General features: G+C 43.9%; 1 protein-coding gene across 8 annotated transcripts in view; it reads right to left on the bottom strand.

Moving 5' to 3' along the window:
- Positions 1 to 713: 713 nt before the first annotated feature.
- The window catches only part of ZNF584 (zinc finger protein 584), a 35,289-nt gene continuing 11,614 nt past the window's right edge, over positions 714 to 24,388 (bottom strand). For 2 of the 8 annotated variants that reach the window (XR_003413493.2, XR_008293867.1), the window contains 5 exons: positions 23,796 to 23,922; positions 19,461 to 19,583; positions 17,289 to 18,850; positions 11,660 to 11,800; positions 2,396 to 4,588 (listed from right to left, as the gene is read on the bottom strand). Coding sequence is in view for 1 of the 8 variants with exons in the window: in XM_027037575.2 (XP_026893376.1) it covers positions 17,844 to 18,850; positions 19,461 to 19,583; positions 23,796 to 23,922 (1,257 nt within the window). In the remaining 7 variants the exon portion in view is untranslated. Of the gene's footprint in view, positions 1,433 to 2,395; positions 4,589 to 11,659; positions 11,801 to 16,881; positions 18,851 to 19,460; positions 19,584 to 23,674; positions 23,744 to 23,795; positions 23,923 to 24,388 lie in introns of those variants that run through there. The other 6 variants (XR_003413496.2, XR_003413494.2, XR_003413495.2 and 3 more) reach the window with 6 other exon arrangements.

Here is a 24,388-nt window from a genome sequence, read left to right as displayed (position 1 = left end):
ACTTAATCTGAGACCCACAGGGGCCATTTGGGAAGCCATCATTAGTACAGAAACACTGGCTGTGGAGAAGAAGACTAGTAAACTAGGGGGAACTTGGCTGTTCTAAAGGTACATCAGAAAATTCCAGGTGACTGGCCAAGTGAGATAAGAGTGCAGAACTACTACTACTACCTCCTCCTCCTCCTCCTCCTCCTCCTCCTCCTCCTCCTCTTCTTCTTCTTCTTCCTCTTCCTCCTCCTCCTCTTCCTCCTCCTCTTCCTCCTCTTCCTCTTCTTCCTCTTCCTCTTCTTCCTCTTCCTCCTCTTCCTCTTCCTCCTCTTCCTCCTCCTCCTCCTCTTCCTCCTCCTCCTCCTCCTCTTCCTCCTCCTCCTCCTCTTCCTCCTCCTCTTCCTCTTCTTCCTCCTCCTCCTCCTCTTCCTCTTCTTCCTTCTTCTTCCTCCTCTTCCTCTTGTTCCTTATTCCTTCTTCTTCCTCCTCTTCCTTCTTCTTCCTCCTCTTCCTCTTCTTCCTCTTCTTCCTCCTCCTCTTCTTCTTCTTCCTCTTCTTCCTTCTTCCTCTTCTTCTTTCTTCTTTCTCCTTCTTCTTCTTCTTCTTCTTCTTCTTCTTCTTCTTCTTCTTCTCATCCCCTCCCCCTCCTCCTCTTCTTCTTCTTCTTTTAATGTTTATTCATTTTTGAGAGAGAGAGCACAAGCCAGGGAGAGGCAGAGAGGGAGCCGCAGAATCTGAAATAAGCTCCAAGCTCTGAGCTGTCAGCACAGAGCCCAACAAGGGGCTCAAACCCACAAACCGTGAGATCATGACCTGAGCCAAAGTTGGGTGCTTAACCAACCAAGCCACCCAGGTGCCCCAAGGGTGCAGAACTTCTTAAGATCCGCAGACCTGTGTAGCACCCATAATGCAAATCCAAATAAGTGTTTTATGAATTCCTATATTCTTCCTGAGCTGTTCACCTCGTGGCTGTCACCACACAAGAACTCTGACATTGAGAGGATAGAGCTCATGGTCTGGAGAGTGTTTATGTGAATAACCAGAGTTTCTAGAAGATTGCATAGTCATGGCCTTCATTACCCCATTTCGGATAGCCACCAAGGAAGTCTGTCCTTTTTAAGGGATGGGGAGACAACATGGTTGAATTAATATGGGTTTCTTAGATGTCTTGGCTTTCCAAGAAGAGCCAGATATGCAGATTTTTATGTGGCTTTTGGTTTTATGCTAGAAGCCATTTGAAAAAACATTTTGGTACAAAAGCAGTTTGACAAAACATGTATGTGGGCTATATACATTCCCCTGTGTCCTTCCATGAGACCTGGGGGGAGAAAGACCTGGAGTTTTCTGACATGAGAGGCTTCAGCATGCAGTATCCATCCATAGTGCTTGGTGGATGAGAAGGCATTGTTGCTGCCTCCTCTTCGCGGTGACTTTTCCTAAAAGCCTAAAGGAAACAAGGAATGATAGCCACATCAGAGGCAGAACCCAAGACAGGCTTGCAGTCATCAAAATTTGCAGTAGGGCTGCTCAAGTACTCTCCAGCAGAGATGTTTGGGGGAATCCCACTCTGCTCAGACCTTCCTTCCTGGATGTAAGAATTATCTTTAATCAACATGGAGAACTCATGTGAGATCAGAGTTAAAGGCCAACTGAGCCACAAGAGGATCAAGCCTTCCAAGCAAATGGGGTAGGATAGACACTGGTCATCTCAATCCTTTGTACACTGTGTGGATGGCCATGGTTAGATTTCATAAATGGCCCCCAATTCATGGGTGAAGAATTCTTCTGTGGGTGAAGAACCTTCCTTAGAACAGCCTGGTCTCCTACTGGGGCTCAGTACACAGCAGCCGGTCTGTTGGAGAAGGAAGATTTTTGCCAGCAATGCCAGAACACTCCAGGCAAAGGCCTCATGGCCCTAACCTTATAGCTGTTCTGGATACCAGCCTATATGGGGCCTAGCAGTTACAGTGCTTTCAGTCTATTGTCAATCCACTGACACTGTACATTCTGCCCTCACTAGTGATAGCTCTTCTCTGAGCTCTGTCCAGTAGTAGTTCCCTGAATTTGGACCTTTGCCTGTGACCTCCCCCATGAGGGACACCCTCTGTAGTCTTCTCAACCTCTCCCAACTTTTCCTCTCCTCTAAGTCTGCTGTACTTTTCCTCCTCCAATTTGGTGTTAGCTTCTCTCTTTGATGCCTGAACCTTTGGCCTGATGCCAGCCCTCTGCTACCCTTATGTTTTCTTACATGGTTGTACCCACAGGTGCAAATGTTTCAAACCTCAAGGGTATATTTGTCTTTCTGAAATCATTGATCTTGAAGACTAGTGCTAAACAAGGTGTTCTTATCATTTTAAAGGTCACATGACTTAGCTTGGGCTGCAATAACAAAATACCATAGACTGAGTGGTTTAAACAACAGATATTTATTTTCTTATAGTTCTGGAGGCTGGAAGTCAGAGATCAGAGTGCCAGCATGTTTGGGTTCCGGTGATGACCCTCTCTGTGGCTTGCTTTCTTGCTGTGTCCTCACATGGTGGAGAGAGAGGAGAGTGTGACCTTTCTTCCTCTTCTCACAAAGGCACCAATCCCATTATGGAGCACCACCCTCATGAACTCATCTAAAACTAATTACGTCCCAGGGGCACCTGGGTGGCTCAGTGGCTTAAGGGCCCAACTTCAGCTCAGGTCATGGGCTTAGGTCATGATCTCATGGTTTGTGGGTTCAAGCCCCACATTGGGCTCTATGCTGACAGCTCAGAGCCTGAAGCCTGCTTTGGATTCTGTGTCTCCTTCTCTCTCTCTGCCCCTCCCCCACTTGAGCTCTGTCTCTCTGTTTCTCTCTCTCTCTCTCTCTCAAAAATAAATAAACATTATGGGGGTGCCTGGGTGGCTCAGTCGGTTGGGCATCCAACTTTAGCTCAGGTCATGATCTCACGGTTTGTGGGTTCAAGCCCTGCATTGGGCTCTATGCTGACAGCTCAGAGCCTGAAGCCTGCTTTGGATTCTGTGTCTCCCTCTTTCTCTGCCCCTCCTCACTCACACTTCATCTCTCTCTCTCCTTCACATATATATAAACATTAAAAAAATTTTTTAAATTAAATTAAAATAAATAAAAAACATTAAAAAATAAATAAATAAACCTAATTATGTCCCAGAGCCCTCTTGTCTAGATACCATCACTGGGATTAGGGCTTAAACATATGAAGTTTGGGGACATGCAGACATTCAGTCCATAACATCTATGGAAGGAAAGTGATTCTTTATGACCAGTATATGAAGTGCTAAGTCTTCAGGGTCACAGGACACAGTGTCAGTTTTATAGAATAAAACCAGTTGGTGACAGTAGTGAATATTAACACAAGGCGTGCCTGGGTAGCTGAGTCGGTTGAGCATCGGACTTCGGTTCAGGTCATGATATCAGGGTTCATGAGTTTGAGGCCCGCATCGGGATCTCTGCTGTCAGTGCAGAGCTCACTTTGGATCCTTCTCTCCCCCCTCTCTCTGCCCCTCCCCTGCTCTCACTCTCGCGCGCTCTCTCAAAAGCAAAACAAAACAAACCAAGAATATTAATGTTTATTATTTATTTTTCAGAGACAGAGTGTGAGCAGAGAAGGGGCAGAGAGAGAGGGAGACACAGAATCCGAAGCAGGCTCCAGGCCCAATGCGGGGCTCGAACTCACAGGCTGTGAGATCATGACCTGAGCTGAAGTCAGACACTTAACCGACTGAGCCACCTAGGGATGCCTGCTCCTTCATTTTATGAAGGGAAGGATAATAGCACAAATTACTTTTGTCTGGCATCCTCCACATTTAATAATTTGAAAGCACTTTTATCTACCAAATTGCAGATAAAAGAAAAAGTTAAAATTGACAAAATGAAGATGCCACCTTCTTAATTTTATTATAAAAGTAAAATGTTTCAATGATTTATCAATTTACAAGAAAAAGACTCAATTTTTAGCACAAAATATAGAAAACAGCCTTCACAGATATTTGGCTGCCAGGATTCTAAATATAAATGATTTTGCTGAAGGGCGCCTGGGTGGATCAGTCGGTTAAGCGTCCGGCTTCTGCTCAGGTCATGATCTCACGGTCCATGAGTTTGAGCCCTGCATCAGGTTCTGTGCGGACAGCACAGGCCTGGAGCCTGTTTTGGATTCTGTGTCTCCCTCTTTCTCTGCCCCTCCCCTGCTAATGCTCTGTCTCTCTCTGTCTCAAAAATAAAAACATTTTTAAAATTTTTAAAAAACAAATGATCTTGCTGAAAGCAGACAATTTCTAGTAAGTGTTATGAGAAGGATTAAAGAACATAGTGATATATTGGGGTACCCATGGTGTCTTAACCTTTTATGTATCACTTTTCTCACTATAGCAGCTTGAATCCAGCAACTTTCTTCCCCAACTTGAAGGGGAGAAACCTCTCCACTATTTGGACCTCTGTTAGAACATTAACTACATCTTTGTAAAAGGAGATTTCAAAATGGAGCAAACAAGACTGGCTAAAAGGTCTCTTTTTAAAATAGAGTCAGGTGGTGGGGGGATGTGGGGGGGGGTTACTCACAGAGCTGGATGTCCTGGTGGACCTGATGTGAAATTCCTGTGGAACAACAACACTTTTAAATGGTTTGCTAGGATTATTTACGTATTGAAAGTTTCTAGTTACGCTTTTCTAAAAATTAATTAAAAATTAATTAATTATTTTTAATTTATTTAAATCCAAGTTAGTTAACAGTGTAATAATGGTTTAAGGAGTAGAATTTAGTGATTCCTCAGTTACATATAACACCCAGTGCTCATCCCAACAAGTGCCCTCTTTAATGCCCATCACCCATCTAGCCCATCCCAACCCACCTCTCTATAATTATGCTTTTAAAAAAATACTAAAAATAAAGGTTCAATAAAAATTTTTTTTTTTTTTAGTCAGCTGCAAGCTCTCAGCCTGGACTTAATTTACTCCTCACCATGACACCTGAATCATCCACATTCTTCACTTCAAAAAAAGCCAGTGTGATTTAATAAGTTTCAATCCCTCATTTGCATATTAACTCTACCAATCTCAGTTAACCGAATTTAAATCCCTGTTTTGCCTAGAGGAACTGAACATTTACTACACTCCTACCTAGCTTTTTGCCTGTATAACTCTACCCCTTCTTTGTCTTCTTTAGGATCCAGTCCAAGTTTATACCTGAGTCTGTGTCTCCCAAATTGGAATTCTCATTGCTCAAGTATATGCTTATTTTCTTAAATTTTCAGTGAATTTTTGTTGGTTGACATCTTGTACACAACTTTTTTTTTTTTTACATTTTTAATTTATTTTTGATAGAGACAGACATAGCACAAGTGAGGAGGGGCAGAGAGAGAGGGAGACACAGATCGGAAGCAGGCTCTACACTCCGAGCTGACAGCACAGAGCCTGATGCGGGGATGGAACTCACAAACTGCGAGATAATGACCTGAGCCGAAATTGGATGTTTAACCGACTGAGCCACCCAGGCGCCTTGAATTTTTTTTTTTTTTTTAATGTTTACTTTTGAGAGAGAGAGAGCGCGAGCAGGAGAAGGGCAGAGAGAAGAGGAGACAGAGAATCTCAAGCAGGCTCTGTGATGACAGCAGCGAGCCCCATGTGGGGTGAACCATGAGATCATGACCTGAGCTGAAGTCGGACTGATGCTCAACAGACTGAGCCATTAGGCACCGCCCCCCACCATCCGCCTTTTTAAAGTTTAATTATTTATTGTGAGAGAGAGAGTGCATGCAAGTGGGGGAAAGGCAGAGAGAGAGAGAGAGAGAGAGAGAGAGAGAGAATCCCAAGTAGGCTCCACACCATCAGCACCATCAGCACCCAGCCCCATGTGGGGCTGGAACTCACAAACCAAACTGTGACATCACAACCTGAGATGAAATCAGGAGTCAGACACTTAACTGACTGAGTCACCAGGTGCCCCCAGAACTTTTTTAGACTCTTTTGTATAACCTCATTTATTTTTTTCTTGATTGTTCATACTTAAAACAGAAGCCGACGTTTGCCCAGAAGGCTATCACAGATCATTCATTTTTAGAAAATAAGTCTTGGGGCACCTGGGTGGCTCAGTCGGTTAAGCGTCCGACTTCGGCTCAGGTCATGATCTCAGGGGTCGTGGGCTCGAGCCCCGCATCAGGCTCTATGCTGACAGCTCAGAGCCTGGAGCCTGTTTCAGATTCTGTGTCTCCCTCTCTCTCTGCCCCCCTCCCCACTCGTGCTCTGTCTCTGTCTCTGTCTCAAAAATAAATAAACATTAAAAAAAAAAAGTCTTTCCCAGAAATTCAGTTCACATTGATGAATTAATTGCCCTCATCCACACCTGCCAGTAGACAAATAATGAGAAAAAATAGTAATACTGATAGTATGTATGCTTTGAGGCATGACTTCAGTATGATTTGGAAAATGCTCTACTTATGGACCTCTATAGGAACCCATATAAATAAGAGACCATTACAGAACTTTTGATGCTCTGCTACAACTAAGGAGGTAGCTGTAATAAAAAGTGGACTTTTGCAAAACTGTTTCATGATATTACCTATAATGCAGAGTACCAGCAAAAATGGATTTATTCAGTAATAGCAGAGAATTACGATTGATTAGAGCAAGCTGTGACAAAACTTTATCCAATTCTGGAGATCAAAGGAAAGGAGGCTTTTTTATATAAGAAAGGAGAAGTTAGGAGGGGCTGTTGTAAACCAAAATTCCATTGGGGTAAACTGGGAGCTCAAAGGTGTAGTGTCTTCTCATTGGCTGGATTGTTCTGTTGTGTTTTTTTCTCATTGACTGGATTGTGACTGTCTCTCATGTCTCTCTTAGGCTGGGCTTTTGCCAATGTCAGGAAGGAAATCCTCCTTTCTTCTGCTGGAATGATGAACTACTGGTTTCTTCCTGTTGGGTCTGCCATTGATGACAGTGGTAGGGCATGAGGGTCCTCTTCCTACCTCCCAAGTCCATTTTATAAGGTTTCCTTTATAAATGTTCATATTTACCCCTTCTGATCAAGATCTTTCCTTAAAAGCATCACAGATCAAGGATCAGATTTTAGTGGTTTTGTCACTCAGTGCCAGAAAAAGGACCTTTCCTGGTTGTCATGTCCTAAGTTGGAGGGAAAGTGGAAACCGGTTGGAAACCACTTAAGGCCACATTTGAGTTAACATGGAAGGTTAGGAGGGAGAACTCCCAGACACTTCCCATCTATAATATAAATTTACCAAGATCATAAATATTGGAGATCATCTCTTTATTGGGTACATCATTCTTATAAAAGTTTGACCAGCAATGATATACAAAACTTAAAATTATTAAGTTTACAAAACAGAGGAAGTAACGTGATAATTCCAAATTGTATGATAGTTCTAAACCAGGACCTTAGGTCTGAAAGTAGCCAATTGAAATATTTATTGGCACTCTTTCTGACTCAGGGGAGTAAAGCTCTCACTATGGAGGCATACCTGGAGTGTGTATCCTCCTGGAAGTCTCCAATTAAGAGACGCCATGAAAACAGAAGAGTGAATACTGCAGGAGCACATTGAAAGAACTAACCAAGTGAATTTGGGAAGATACAGTGCAAGTATAAACATGAAGCAATAGTTGATCAACTTTTTGCAAAACAGCAAAGTTTCAAAGATGTTTTAAAACAGTATCATTATCTCAAAAGAACTGTGTGGAACCAAATATGTTATTGATAATACAGCCTATAACCTTTAAATTCAGAAACCATGAATTTCAGTAAGAATCTCTGAATATCGGTTAATAGTTCATATTAAAGAAAGATTTTGTGAAGGGATGCCTGGGTGGCTCAGTCAGTTAAGGATCTGACTTCAGACTTCAGGTCATGATCTTACAGCTCATGAGTCCAAGCCCCACATCAGGCTCTATGCTGCCAGCTCAGGGCCTGCTTGGGATTCTGTTTCCCTCTCTCTCTGCCCCTTGCCCCCTCAAAATAAAAAACTAAACTTAAAAAATATATATATACGTGTGTGTGTGTGTGTGTGTGTGTGTGTGTGTATACACATATATATGTGTGTGTGTATATATTTTTAATATATATATTAAACATAAATTTTTGTGAATTCTGAAGCTTCTAACCCTTCAGAAAAAGCAAGAGAAAAATTAATTTGTCACAGGATCACAATGAGGCTGTTTCCAAAAGGCCATAGTCAAAAAAAGAGGTTTCCCCTTTCGTGAGGGCTTAGAAAATGCAGACAGGGGTCCTTTCTTCCCATAAAAGGGAGAGAAGAAGCAACAGTGAGAAAAAATGCATGCAAGATCCAAACATCTTGGGAAAGCTGTCTCATCAGATGTTGTCTGCTTCACTTTGGGAAATCTTTACTTTCAGATTAATAGGTGGTGTGCAGGTCCAGTCGGGTTTGGTTATTTCTTTAGCTCCATCATGTAAATCCAAGAGTCTATTGCCTGGAGTTTGGTGGCACAAGACTTGGTGTGAAGTTCCTGATAAAGGCCTTTCCAGTGAGGCAGTAGAGTCTTCTGGAGCAGTCTTTTCCTGGTTGTAAGGTGTGATGCTTAAGGTCATTGTCTTCCAGGAGCGCACTGTGAAAAGACGGCTCTACCGAAGCATGGTTACTTTTAATAGAACCAACTAGGCTTTTACAATATTGTAGTATATGTTCTTTGTTCTTTTATCAACTGTGGATCAAAGGAGGCATGGCCAAATGCATTGGCCATCCTGTGACTATCTCAAAGGGTGAGTCTGTGTTCCCAAAGGGGTGGATCTGAGGTTTAGAAGGACTAACAACTATGCTTTCAGCCAAAATATTTGGAAGACCTCTGTAAATTTTGCCAATTGACTCTTTTTTAAAGCATATTTATTCATTTTGAGAGAGAGCATTGTCAGCACTGAGCTCAACATGGGGCTCAACCCACAAATCGTGAGATCATGACCTGAGCTAAAATCAAGTCAGAGGTTTAACCGACTGAGCCACTCAGACTCCCTACCAATTGAGTCTTAACCATGCTGTTAGTGCATTCAGTTAACCCTGAGGATTGAAGATGGTATGCTAATGAAAGTTTTGTAAAACCAGCTAAACAGTGCAGAGTTGTCAAAGCACCTGTCCAGTGAAATGGGTTCCCCTCGCACTATAGAGTTGGAGAGGGATTTTCCCAGGTAGGGATAATCTCTTCTGAAACAATTTTAGCCATGGTAGAATGACTGACCTGTCTACAAGGGAAAGCTTTGATCCAGTGAGAAAACATACAAACCATGATTAAAATATATTTATATCCACAAGATGGGGAAGCTGTATGAAATCCATTTTTTTAACAGGTTTCCCTGGATTATACTTTGGACAGATGGGATGAGTGAGGTAGGTACTTTGTGAGACCTTATTAATATTTCCCAACCAAAACTGGTTCATGAATGTTGTCATTTTCTCAGTAAACCAATGGTTTGATGCATGTACAGTTGTAAGTAGGGAGAATTTTAGAATTTCTGGTAGAGCTGGATTGTTATTTGCTCCAAACCAAAGTTCTCTATTACTATTGAACCAACAATTATTAGATTTTCAATACTGTTTTTCCTTTGGGTGTTTCTGATCATTCCTCGCCACCCAAATTATCACTTGGGATAACATCTCTTTGGACCAAGACAGAGGTTTGGCTACTGGCCTCCTTGCAAGCAGCATTTTTGGTGGAAATATCAGTGAGGCGCTTTCTTTTGGCCTCCAGGGAGTTGAGTGTGGAATGCCTGGAAAGCTTAATAATATCCAGAGCAGCTGGCAAAGGTATTGCATCTAATAAAATTTGGACATAGGAGTCATTTTTAATGTTATCCCCATTGGAAGTAGGGATATATTGTTGTTTCCATAATATTCAAAAGTCATGAGTTACCCCAAAGGAATACTGACCATGGGTACAAATGTTTGCAGTTTTACCCTTGACTAAGGGTACACAAAATACACACACACAATTAACATAAAAATACACAAAAATAAACTCAAAATGGATGACCTAAATATGAGACAGGAAACCATGAAAACCCTAGAGGAGAAAACAGGCAACAACCTCTTTGACCTCAGCTGCAGCAATTTCCTGCTCAACACATCTCCAAAGGCAAGGGAAATGAAAGCAAAAATGAAGTTATTGGGACCTCAAGATAAAAAGCTTCTGCACTGCAAAGGAAACATTCAACAAAATTAAAAGGCAACCGACGGGATGGGAAAAGATATTTGCAGATGACATATCAGATAAAGGCTTAGTATCCAAAATCTATAAAGAACTTACCAAACTCAACATCTGAAAACAAATAATCCAGTGAAGAAATGGGCAGAAGACATGAATAGACATTTTTCCAAAGAAGACATCCAGATGGCCGACAGACACTTAAAAAGATGCTCAACATCACTCAGCATCAGGGAAATACAAATCAAAACCACACTGAGATACCACCTCATGCCGGTCAGAGTGGCTAAAATTAACAACTCAGGAAACAACAGATGTTGGGGAGGATGTGGAGAAATGGGAACCCTCTTGCACTGTTGGTGGGAATGCAAACTGGTGCAGCTACTCTGGAAAACAGTGGGGAAGTTCCTCAAAAAACTAAAAATAGAACTACGCAGGGCGCCTGGGTGGCTCAGTCAGTTAAGCATCCGACTTCGGCCCAGGTCATGATCTCCTGGTTCATGAGTTCGAGCCCCACGTCGGGTTCTGTGCTGACAGCTCAGAGCCTGGAGCCTGCTTCAGATTCTGTGTGTCCCTCCCTCTCTGCCCTTCCCCCACTCGTGCTCTCTCTCTCTCTCTCTCTCTCAAAAATAAATAAAAACATTAATTAAAAAATTAAAAAAAATAGAACTACCCTATGACCCAGCAATAGCACAACTAGGAATTTATCCAAAGAATACAGGAGTGCTGATTCATAGGGGCACATGTACCCCTATGTTTATAGCAACACTTTCAACAATAGCCAAATTATGGAAAGAGCCTAAATGTCCATCAACTGATGAATGGATAAAGAAGATGTGGTTCACATACAACAGAATGCTACTTGGCAATGAGAAAGAATGAAATCCTGCCATTTGCAACAACGTGGATGGAACTGGAGTGTATTATGCTAAGTGAAATGTCACTCAGAGAAAGATAGATATCATATGTTTCCACTCATATGTGGAACTTGAGAAACTTAACAGAAGACCATAGGGAAAGGGAAGGGGAAAAAATAGTTTCAAACAGAGAAGGAGGCAAACCATAAGAGACTCTTAAATACAGAGAACAAACTGAGGGTTGATGGGGAAGGCGGGGGGAAGGGAAAATGGGTGATGGGCATTGAGGAGAGCACTTGTTGGGATGAGCACTGAGTGTTGTAAGCAATGAATCATGGAATCTACCCCCAAAACTAAGAGCACACTGTATACACTGTATGTTTGCCAACTTGACAAAAAATTATATTAAAAAAAAAAAGACCTAAGTTATCATATAATCTAGAGCAGTATAAGGTGGTATGTGCCAGGGATGAGTAAGTTGAAGGCTGGACAAATCCATGACAAATGTCCTATGTACAGTCAACAATGTCCATAAAAAAGATAAATCTCTGATGGAAGTCCTCAGGCCATCCCTCGTCAGAGATGGGCCCCCGGACAGGAAGGGTCAGGTCCTGTGGGAAATGGGCAACCAGGGGGCTGGATCTCCAGTTACCTTTGGGAATTTTACTTTGCTGCATGGAGAAGAGATGGGGATGAACCTCTGAATGTGGTGGCATCCATGAAGGGTGACATTACACTACAGCAAATCCAGCTGCTCTTCTAGGTCTCAGACTCCAGGTCCGCCCAGTGCAAACTATGGGGAAATGGAAATATTAAAATTAATCATTAGTACTGACAGAGTGATAGATACATAGATTAGTGGAACAAAACAAAGAACCAAATGAACCCACACATAAAGGCCCAACTGATTTTTGACAAAGATGCAAAAGAACTTAAATGGAGGAAGAATATGCCTTTTAACAAATAAATGGTAATGGAGCAAATGGACGCCCACAGGTAAAATATAAGTAAATAAACAAAAATTAAACCTTACCTAAATTTCACACCTTGTAAAAAAACTCACTCAAAAGGAATCATAGATTTAAATATAAAACAAAACTATAACATTTTAAGGAGAAAATTGGGGGGACTTAGGATCAAGTGAAACGTTCTTAGACTTGACCTTAAAAGCACAATTCATAAAAGGAAAAAATGACAAATTGGACCTCATTAAGTCATTTTTCTTAAAATGAGAAAATTCCAGGGGTGCCTGGGTGGCTCAATCAGTTAAGCATCTGACTCTTGATTTCAGCTTAGGTCATGATCTCACGGTTCGTGGGTTCGAATCTTGCATCGGGCTGCACTGGCAGCGTGAAGCCTGCTCAGGATTCTTGCTTTCCCCCCTCTTTGTCCCTCCCCCACCCCCAAATAAATAAATAAACACTTTTTAAAAATGAGAAAGCTACAGAGGTGAGCAGATTAGTGGCTGCTGGGGGTTAAACATGAGGGGGTTGTTATAAAGGAGTAGAATGAGGGAAGTTGTCGTGGTATTTCAGCAGTTCCATATCTTGATTGAGGTGATGTTACATGAAGTTACACGTGATAGAATTGTATAGAACCACACACACGTATCTGTGTGCATATATAAACTGGTGGAATTTGAATAAGCTCTGTGGACTGCAAAAAAGTAGAATCATTAAATATTAGATTAAAAACAAAGTCACAGGGGAGCCTGGGTGGCTCAGACGGTTAAGCACCGGACTTTGGCTCAGGTCATGATCTCACAGTTCGTGGGTTCAAGCCTCGCGCTGGACTCTGTGCTGACAGCTCAGAGCCTGGAGCCTGCTTCAGATTCTGTGTCTCCCTCTCTTTCTTCCCCTCCCCCACTCGCACTGTCTCTCTCTCTCTCTCTCTCTTTCTCTCTGTCTCTCAAAAACAAATAAACATTAAAAAAATAAACAAATAAATAAAAACAAAATTACAGCCACACAAAAGAAGCTGCCATGATGACTAAAAGCCATGATAACTTCCTTTCACTAGAAGGTAAAGGCCAATTGCAGAGTCACTTGAGTTCCCAGTAGACAGACATGACGACAAACCCAGAGGTCCTGAAATGCAGAGAACCAAGAGGGGGCTCAGTTGATACCCTAAAGGATGTCCTTTCATAGCCCCTGTCATAGTTGCCAGTTGTATGGTTTCTTGAGGGATATCTGTCTCCCCATGTCTCAGTCCACCATAGACCAGGTAGCTTACAAACAACAGAAACTTATTTCTTGCATTACTAGGGGCTGGGAAGTCCAAGATCAGGGTGGCAGGAGATTCAGTGTCTGGTGAGACTCCAGGAAGGAAGGAAGGAAGGTGTTCTCAGGGGATCTCTTTTCTGAGGGCACTAATATAATTCATGAAGGCTCCACTCTCAGGACCTAAGCACCTCCCAAAGGCCCCACCGCCAAATATACCACACTGGGCATTAGTTTTTAATCCATGAATTTGGGGTGGGGGACTTCAGTCTATATCCCCCTACTAAAATGTCAGCTCCATGCCCTTATGTGTTTCTTCCCTGATGGGCAAGTTCAATCTCAGCATACAGTAGCAATTCACATAGCATGAGATAAATATGTAAGCAGACTCAGGTAACTTACTTGAGTGCAGAAAGAAGGATTTACTACCTTTTTCTATGGTGTCCTTCTCTCTCCCTCCCCAGAGTCAGCTGTGATGATGGGGCTGTGGTCTGAGCCCAGCACAGTCCTGCAGGGCAGCCAAATACTAGCTCAACAAAAATTCCATTTCCTGGGGTCCTACTGTGTGTCAGACCCTGCGGCAGACACACTTTATCTCAATATGATGTGCAATACAGAGATTTAATGTGCAAACAGATCAGAGAACAGGGCCATAGCAGAGAATGGTTGGAGTTCGAAGGAAATGAAATAGGGGGGTGACAGAAAACTACAACCACTACTTCTGAGGAGGTGACTCCAGGGGAAGAGGATTCTGGACAGAGGCAACTTCAGGGCAGAGGCCTCAGGCAGGACTGAGATGGTGCATTTGAGAGCGAGGAGAAGACTCTAACCCATGCTGGAGGAGGAGGGCATGGAAACCAGGTCATGCAGGCCCTGTAAGTGGGGATGAGGAGTTTGGTTTGTTCTAAACCAAATGGGAACCACAGATGGACATGCTGCTCTGAGGGAGGCCTGGGCTGCGTGTGGTGATACTGGTGGAGGGGGCCAGTTTCTTTGTGCAGGTGCCATGCTGCTGGGAGCTTCTGGAGCGGGGAAGGGCAACTCAGAGAAGGCAAGTGAACACTTGATAGACCTTTAGGTTGGTGGAATCTGAGCCTCATGTCTGACATGGCTTCGATCTGTCCATGGGTACTGTACCCCAGGAGGCTCTGCCCTGTGATGTCCTTGGCAGGAGTAGTGGGGGGAACCACTGCAGGGAAGGACTACATGTTAGGCAGAACTCTTTTCCTTCCAGGGCACTTAAACCCAAATATAAGTGGTTTTGCCAAAATAAAATTATTGATTCATTCATCAAGCTCACAGGACAGCTTTAGGCACAACTGGAGGCAGGGCTCCGTGAGATCAAAAGGGCTTGTCTCTTATCTCCACTCAGCTGCCTCTTTTGGCTTAGTTTTCAGGCATGCATCTCTTTAAAGAGGAAAAGTTGCTGCTGGCAGCCCCAACTTCCAAATCCTGGTGCATGAACTCCAGGGTCTACAAGAGGGTTCCCCTTTCCTCACAATTCCTTGCAAGTCCTTTGAATGCCTCTCATTAATGCACCTCAGGTCACATGACCACCCTTGACCCCCATCATTATAGCTTTGGGTTGAATATGCTCTGATGACCAGGCCTGATGCATATACTCAGTAAAAACTTGAATGAGTGAACGAACAAGTAATTACTGGACATACTTGTTCACTGTTAAAAGCCAACTTTTCTTTAGGCTCTTCTTCATTTCTCCCAGTAAGTTAGCTATATTGGTCTGCTTAGGGCTTGAGGTGCTAAATGATTAAGTTCCAGAGCTTGGCTTAAAAAATGAAAATCACCAATATTAAGGAGACTTGTTATGAACTGAATGCGTCTCCCAAAATTATGTGTTGAAGTCCTAAACTACTATCTGATGGTGCGGAGATAGGGCCTTTGGGAGGTAATTAGCTTTAGATGAGGGTGGGTCCTCTGTTACAGAATCAGCATCCTTATAAGAAGCATAGAGACACCAGAACTTTCTTTTTCTCTACTATGTAAGGACACAGCAAAAAGATGGCCATCTACAAGCCAGAAGAGCTCTCATCAAAGAACCAAATTGGCCCACACCTGGGTCCGGGACTTCCCAGTCCCTAGCACTGGGAGAAATAAATTTCTCTTGCTTAAGCTGCCCAGTCTCTGGTATTTTCTTATAGCAACTGAACAGACTGAGACACTCACCAAGAGATGAAGGAGGTTCCCCTTATGGGCATCTGCAGAGCAAGATGGTGTCTGTTCTCATGAACCAGTTCACAGAGTCTTTTAAGACAAGGTATCAAACTGAGAATATTCAGAATTTCAACCTTGCTCTCCCGCTTAATTACTGTGGAGATACACACATTTACTCCTATCACCAAACTGTTTTGTTGACTGTGAGAAAATAAACAGACACCTGCCCTGCTGACCGGGGACCAAACACGTCACACAGCACAGTGAGAAAAGAATTACTATTGCCTCTGTAGATGAACTTAAAAATCAAGAAACACACTAGTCCCAATCTTAGTGAAGACTTCTATGTTGCTAAGTCTTTAACAAACCCAAATGTATCCCTCAATTTCAAACGTGCAGCAGATGTAATCGTGAGGACAAACTTAGGGGTAGCACTGGGTTTGTGTCCGGCCAGACATCAAAGCACAGAGAGGGCAGAGAAACAGGAAGAAGGTCACTCCAAATGAGGAAGTGAGGGGTCTCATGAAGAAATACCATCTTGGTTTAACTGTGGAAGGGATACTCTTGAAAGAGGTAGAGAAGCTGGGGAGGCATTCCTGATAGGCTGAGGGCACATATAAAAATGCCCAGGGGCACAGAACTGCTGGGTGGACTCCAGAGGAGAGCTACCCCTGGCTGCGGGAGAGGGCAGTCTCAGGGCAGCCAAGACAGAAGCTGCAAGGATGGGCTGCTGCCACTGGCTTTCCAGGTGAGATTTGAGCTAACTGATACCCAAACTGATACCCTGGGCAAGTCAAAGGGTCAGAGCCACCAAGAACCATTTGTCTCAGATGTTCCAGCATCACCTGGAAAACATTACCCTTCACCCCCTCCCCAGCAGGTTGGCTGCTATACAAGCAACCCCAATGGGAGACCAGAAAGCTGGTTCAGAGGACCCTTCACCCATGTGCTCAGGGCCATCTGATCTAACCAAGGCCACCCATACAAGGTACAAAGGATTGAACTCTAATGACTGATGTCTACCCTACCCCAAGAACTGAGCCCTACTTGGCTCAGCTGGACTTTAACTCTGCTACAACACAGACCAACCCCCATCCCCACCCCACCATGCTGCAGGCAAACAATTACTATACGCAGGGAGTAGGGCCTGAGTAGGCCTGGAGGTGGGCATATACTTCACAGTGTTGGGAAGAAACAGAGCAGACTGGCCAAAAAGTCTCCTGACTATAAGCCTGCCTGGGCTTCTACCCTATTTCTACCCCCAGTCCTCCTGCCATCAGGGGTGGGGGAGAAGCATCACTCCAGTTATAGGAGGCAGCAGTCATTTCCAACCCCAACACATGGTAATGGCTGAGCACTGTGGCTCAAAGCCCCTTAAGCCTAGGGTCACCATTCTCTCTCCAACGTGCTTCAAACTAACATTCTCTTCTTGACAAGAAGCATAACTTTTGGAACAGGGACACAGCTACAACCAACATACAAGTTTTACTGAACTGACATTTTATTGACCTTTGGGAAATTAGTTTCCAAAACTTTTTAAATCAAAAGACCCCACAAACCAGAGGATACGGGTCCATATGTTGGTTCGACCACTTCTTTCCTCTGTGCCCTGGCACACTGGCAGCAAAGACAATGAAGGCCACAGTATGCAGAGACACTAGGAACATTGGCCACATCCCAGGACAACAGGATCTTCCTTCTCTCAGGACCAGGGTGATGGCCATGAGGTGAACATCCTGCTATCCCCAGTAAGGCAACAAAAATCAAGGACCCCTTACCACAGAAGCCAGTCCTTCTATTCATGAGCCCAGTTTTGTTCTCAATCTCTTCACACACAGTGATCAGAACCCCCAATATTAAAGATGGCTTAAACAATAAAGCTTTTATTACCATACATTCCAGGGAAGTGTGAGACAGTCAGTTCCAGGGTTGGATAAATCCATGACAGGTACCATGCGTAGTGTAAACGATGTCTATGGAAAGGATTAACCTTCTCTGGAAGCCCCCAGTAGACACAGCTCAGCTACTCTTGACCAGAGCTTGGTCACAGGCATACCTGAACCAGTTGGAGGGAGCAAATGAGGCCCATCACGGACTCCACCACTCATGATTCTCTCCTTTAAAGAGTGGCGACCATGGAGGTCTTGCTGTTCCAGAGCACATTGCGGTGCCTGATGCACACCTTGGGCACCTGCCAGGTGGTGGAGCTGAGATGGTTTGTATCATGGTAACTGGAAGCAACTTAACACTGCCAACAGCCTAGGCAGGTCCAAGTGCAACCTAGCTCCTGAAAACTTCCCACACACCTGCCACCCCAGCGCATGTGTTGGGGTGTGCCAAGTTTAGCTTTCAAATGGCTACTCTCCTCTCCTTTCTGGAGTGAGGTTTTTCATGTTGAACAAGGTGCCAGCCCTAGCTACAGGCTTTCCAACATCCCCTGTCTTCTTATGGCCTTTCTCCAGTGTGGACTTTCTTGTGCTGAAGAAGGGTAGAACTATGTTTGAAGGCTTTCCCACATTCTGTACACTCATAGGACCTCTCTTCAGTGTGGAACTGCTGGTGCCGATTGCGGTAGGACCTGGTGGTGAAGGTCTTCCCACACAGGCTGCACTCATAGGGCCGTTCTCCAGTGTGAACTTTCCAGTGCTGATACAGGCCAGAGCGGGTCACATACGTTTTCCCACATTGCTTGCACTCATAAGGCCTTTCTCCAGTGTGAACTCTCTGATGAAGAATGAAGCTATGGTTGTATTTAAAGAACTTCCCACATTCCCTGCACTCATAGGGCCTTTCTCCAATGTGAACTTTCCGGTGCCGAATGAGAGTAGACAGAACGCTGAAGGCTTTCCCACATTCGCTACACTCATAAGGCCTTTCTCCAGTGTGAATTCTCTGGTGCAGAACGAGCGCATCTTTGCGGTTGAAGGTTTTGCCACATTCATCACACTTGAAAGGTTTTATGCCCATGTGAACCTTCTGGTGCTTCCTCAGTTTAGAGGGATAACTAAAGGCCTTTCCGCACTCAGTACACACATGGGATGTTTCTCCAGTGTGAATTTTTTGGTAATTAACATGGGTGGATTTCTCCTTGGGGGCATTTCCACCTTTTGGACATCTAAAGGGTCTCTCTTTGGGGTGGGTTACCAGGTGGTCAAGGAGCGCAAAGGCCTTTGGGAAGGCTTTCCCACAGTCACTGCACTTGAAGGCCTTCTGTGTGGCGTGGACTGCCTGCTGCTGTTGGCTACTGGAGCTGGGTTGGAAGGCTTCTCCATGCTCGGTGCTCCTGTGTGGCTTCCCCTTGCTGTGGGTGGCCTGGTGCCGGAGAAGACCTAAGGTGGTAGGCATGTCCTTCCCAGACTCCCCAAGCAGAGAGGGCTTCTCTGACAGGTAGACTCTGTAACTCTTCATCTGCTCTGTAGGGGTTTCCCCATCCTTCAGGCTACATGGACAACCTGAAACATAAAAGCCAGTTACCGAGAGCTGGATTAGAGAGAGGAGGTACCTACATCACAAACACACATCAGACATACCAGAAAGCAGTCCACAGAATTGCCAGGAGGTTGCTAGAAGTCTGGGTGAGAAACGGCTGGCCCAGTAGAACAGGGCTCTGCCAGATCACAGAGCAGGAAAGACTTCAGCAGGGATGAGAACACAAAGATGGGAGCAGTGCCAGGAGAAGAGGTGAGGCCACCAGGTCACTCCTTGCAATGTGTTTCAAGTAGGGCCTCCACTGCTGGTGACAGTGGGCACTGTGAAGAGGATGTGTCTGCACAGATGAAAAGGCAGCTGTAACAGAGTAGCTGGTCTTGAAGTATTATCTAAGGATGTGTGCACATCTCAAGTCACTAGTAGCTCTACACTGGCGTGGAGAACAGGGAGGGGGGTCATCTAGGTCCTGAGAGTCATGGTAGGGACAGAAATCACATATTGTGTCCACAAGGGAGAGGAAAGGTGGGAATAGTGTGTGGTCACTGGCCTCAGTACCAAAAAGCCAAAGCACACAGATGAGCAGCATGCTGTGAGCCCATCACTGAAACCAAGACATGTCCCAGCCCTACTCACCAAGACCAGGACCCCTCCTGGCCTCAACTCTGCTGACCAGAGTCAGGTCCACCATGCTGGGAACCCAGAACTCTTCTTCACTCTCCAGCTGGGCAACCACATGGCACCTTGAAGATGCAAATCCTGGGAGGGAGAACAGCAGTAAGAGGCCAACCCAAGCCAAGGCTTACCCACTCCATCCCCCACCAAAGGAAGCTCATGTCACCATGGCAACCATGAAGGAAACAGACTATTAGAAAAACAACATCCTTGGGGCACCTGGGTGGCTCAGTTGGTTAAGCGTCTGACTTCAGCTCAGGTCATGATCTCACGGTTCCTGAGTTCTAGCCCCACGTCAGGCTCTGTGCTGACAGCTCAGAGCCTGGAGCCTGCTTTGGATTCTGTGTCTCCCTCTCTCTCTGCCCCTTCCCTTCTCATGCTTTGTCTCTCTCTCCCACTCTCAAAAATAAATAAGCATCAAAAACATTTTAAAAAAAAAGAAAAGAAAAAAAATCTTCTGCACAATTAAACATGTGTTAAGCAGGTAGACCCCATGTTGTGTTTTACCATAATCTTTTAATAGAGCCTCCCATGAAGTAAAACTGACATAACTTAAGTAAAAAATAGACAAATGATAATAGTTGGAGAACTTTCAATAATGGACAGAATCACTAGGAAGAAAACAAATAAGTATACAGCACTTGAACAACACTAAAAATCAACTAGACCTAACAGACATCTACAGAGCATGCCACAATACAGCAGCAGAATGCATATTCTCACATGCTCACATGCACATGGAACATTCTCCAGAACAGACCACTTGATGGGAAATAGACTTTCGAGGACTGAAATCACACAAAGTATGATCTCTGATCACAAAGGAATTAAAATAGAAATCAACAACAGAAAGAAATTTGGGAAACTCACAAATTTATGGAATATAAATACAACACTCCTAAATGACCAAAAGACAACTACAGAGCACTCTGAAATGAATGAAAATGAGAATACAACATGCCCAAAGTAATGGGACATAGCAGTGCTTAGAAAATAGGAAATTAGAGCTATAAACACCTCTGTGCTGTTTCACTTCTAACAATCCGACACCAAAAGTGGGTAGGTACAGGGCAGGTGTTCCACACCACTTCTCCAAATCTCAGACATCAAGCTGGTGTCCAAGGATTCCATTCAATTCTCATATTAACTACACAGAGTCAGCATCAGATCCCACAGATTAAGGGCTCAGTCCCACAGGACTGCTGCTATTTCAGACACCAGTTGAAAGTCCCAGACCTCCCACACTTCTGACCAAGTGGCTATAAATCAGGGATTCCCACAATTATTGATCCCTTCTCAGGTTCAATAGTTTGCTATAATGGCTCACAGAACTCAGGAAAAGAGTTTACTTACTATACCAGTTTATTATAAAATATACAACTCAGAAACAGCCCAATGGATGAGATGCAAAGGGCAAAGTATGCCAGGGTAGAGATGGGGGTGGGGGTTGACGAAGTAGAGGGTTAGAGGCATTCATGCCCTCTGGTGGTGCCACTTTTCCCAATAACCTAGAAGCTCTCTGAAGCCTATTGTTTAGGAGTTTCTATGGAAATTTCATTATGATGTATAATTAATTAAAGCATGGGCCACTGGTGATTGGTTCAGTCTCTAGCCCCTCTAATCTCCCTGGAGGGTAGGGTTAGGGGACTGGGAGGATAGGGGGTGGGGGCAGCTCAATTTTTAACCTTCCAATCGTGCCCTAGTCTTTCTGGTGGCCACCCCCTATCCTGAAGCTATCTAGGGGCTCCCAGCCACCAGCCATCCCATTAGCACACAAAAGATACTCATCATTTCAGAGATTCCAACAGTTTTAGGAGCAGTGCTAGGAAGTGGGAACAAAGACAAAATATATATTTCTTTTTATGTCACAGCACCCATATTTAAAAAGAGCTCAGGGGCACCTGGGTGGCTCAGTCAGTTAAGCATATGACTCTCAATTTCAGCTCAAGTCATGATGTCATGGTTCATGAGTCCAACCCCTTGTCGGGATCCTGGCTCACAGTGTGGAGCCTGCTTGGGATTCTCTGTCTCCCTCTCTCCCTCTGCCTCTCTCTCTCAAAAAGAAATAAATAAACATTTTTTAAAAAAATTTTTTAACGTTTATTTATTTATTTTTTTTGAGACAGAGAGAGACACAGCACGAATGGGGGAGGGTCAGAGAGAGAGGGAGACACAGAATCCGAAACAGGCTCCAGGTTCTGAGCTGTCAGCACGGAGCCCGATGCGGGGCTCGAACTCACGGACCGCGAGATCATGACCTGAGCCGAAGTCGGACACGTAACCGACTGAGCCACCCAGGCGCCCCTAAATAAACATTTTTAAAATAATTTAAAAAAATTAAAAGATCTCAAACCAATAGCCTAACTTTAGTCCTCAAGGAACAGGAAAAAGAAAAGCAACTAAACTCAAAGCTAACAGAAGAAAGGAAATGGTAAAGAACAGAGATAAATGAAATAGAGATTAGAAAGAGAGAATCAGTGAAACCAAAATTAGGATCTTTGAAAAGATTAGCAAAATTGAAAAACTGCTACCTAGACTGACAAGAAAAAAATAAAAGAATCAAATTATTAAAAAGCAAAATGAAAAGGGAGACATCACTAACAAAATTACAAAATAGAAAGTTAAAAAAAAATTTTTTTATAGAAAGTTAAAAAAAATTTTTTTTAACGTTTACTTATTTTTGAAAGAGAGACAGAGTGTGAATGGGGAAGGGCAGAGAGAGGAGACACAGAACCTGAAGCAGGCTCCAGGCTCTGAGCTCTCAGCATACACCCTGACATGGGACTCGAATTCACGAACCATGAGATCATGACCTGAGCCGAAGTCAGACACTTAACTGACTGAGCCACCCAGGCATCCCTAGAAAGGTTTGTTTTTTTTGTTTTTGTTTTTGTTTTTTACATTTATTTATTTTTGATAGAGACAGAGTACAAGTGGGGGAGGAGCAGAGAGAGAAGGAGACACAGAATCCGAAGCAGGCTTCAAGCTCCCAGCTGTCAGCACAGAGCCCCACGTGGGGCTCGAAACCACAAACCGTGAGATCATGACCTGAGCCAAAGTCAGACACTTAACCAACTGAGCCAACCAGGTGCCCCACCCCTAGAAAGGGTTTTAAGGAAATACTATGAACAACTGTACTGTATGCCCACAAATTAGATAACTTAGATAAAACAGACAAATTCCTAAAAAAGACACAAACTACCAAAACTGACTCAAGAAGAAACAGAAAGTCTGATTATATTTAAACAACAACAAAACTTCCCCCATGGGGGTAAGAAAAAAAGTCAGCCCAGAGGGCTTCACTGATGAATATTAACATTGAAATAAAAATTTCCACCAATACTTGACACACTCTTCCAGAAAACAGTAGAAAAGAGAACATTTCCCAACTCATCCATTGAGGCCAAAATTACCCTCATACTCAATTAAAAAAAAAAAAAAAAGACATTGTGAGAAAACTACACACTGGTAACTCTTCAACAAAACTCTTCAACAAAACTCTTCAACAAAAGAGATGCAAACCTCTTCAACAAAATACTAGCAAAGCCAATCCAGAAATACATAAAAGGATTATAAACTACGACAGAGTGAAAAACGTCCTAAAAAAAAAAAACAACTATTAGAACTAATAAATGGGTTTAGTAAGGCCACAAGACACAAAATCACTATACAAAAATCTATATTTCTATACACTAGCACTGAACAATCTAAGATGAAGTTAAGAAAACAATTCCACTTAAAATATCATCAGAAGGAATAAAATACCTAGGAATAACTTTAGTCTTATATGCTGAAAACTACAAAACACTGTTGAAAAAAGTTAAAGACGACTAAATAAATGGAAAGACATTTCATGTTCTGAATTGAAAAATATTAAGTGGCAATACTCCCCTAACTGAGCTACTGATTCGAATTCATGGCTCAAGCTTGGACCAGGGAGGACCCTATAAATTTTCTTTTGAAGAAAGAAGGCAAAACCCAGAGCACAGAGAGGCCATGACTTCAGCAGACTCACAGAGACAGTCAGGGCTGAGTGGGATTTGTTGGGCAAACTGCAAACTTCTGAACCCCAAGCCCTACTACAGGAGGCAGTGGGGCAACAGCTATTGAGGCTGCTAACAAGGCTGCTCAGAGAGAGGCAGGGGAAGAACACACAGCCCATTGCCAGTACTCACAGCACCAACCACAGGGAACCTGGGAAGGAAGCAGCCTCTGTGGTGGGGTTTTAGGATGAACACAGCTTCCTATGGGTAAAAGGCAGAGGCGGTCTGTTAGGAAAGAGTGTGAGAGACTTACCCAGCGAGCCAATAAGTGCAAAGTTCTCTAGCATCACATCACGGTAAAGGCTCCTCTGAGTCAGATTAAGGAGCCCCCACTCCTCCCGGGAGAAATACACAGCCACATCCTCAAAGGTCACCAGCCCCTGTAATGATGGATTGAACTGAGACTTAGGGGTCAATAGTGGGCAGACAAACCAACCAAAACACAGACAGAGGAACACATCTAGGCCCTTGATCAGTGTCCCAAGGTCCTGCCTCATCTCTCACTGACATCAACTTTCCCTTTGAGCCCCAAACCCCTACTCCCACTCGACACATACCCTCTACCTCCCTCCTCCTAAGACTCTTACCTCAGAGGATTGCCAGGGCCCCCAATTCCATTGGTGCCTCTCTCCTCATGTTACTATTGGACTCTGCATCCTGCCCACAGCAACAACAGGCTGGTGACCAGATAGATGCCATCTATGTTCCCAGCCAGACACACAGGTCTCACCCTATCTCCTGCTAGCCAATTCCCTCTAAGTCCCAGAGATCGGCTCCCAGAGACAAGCAAACCTAGGCTCACCCTTCTGTCTTAGGTCCCAGACCCTTCAGTTTGCCCCCGGTGTC

The sequence above is a fragment of the Acinonyx jubatus genome, chromosome E2 (genome assembly GCF_027475565.1).
Source record: "Acinonyx jubatus isolate Ajub_Pintada_27869175 chromosome E2, VMU_Ajub_asm_v1.0, whole genome shotgun sequence".
Lineage (NCBI taxonomy): Eukaryota > Metazoa > Chordata > Mammalia > Carnivora > Felidae > Acinonyx > Acinonyx jubatus.
Note: the sequence above shows the minus strand (reverse complement) of the source record. Positions and strands in the feature narration are given on the sequence as shown.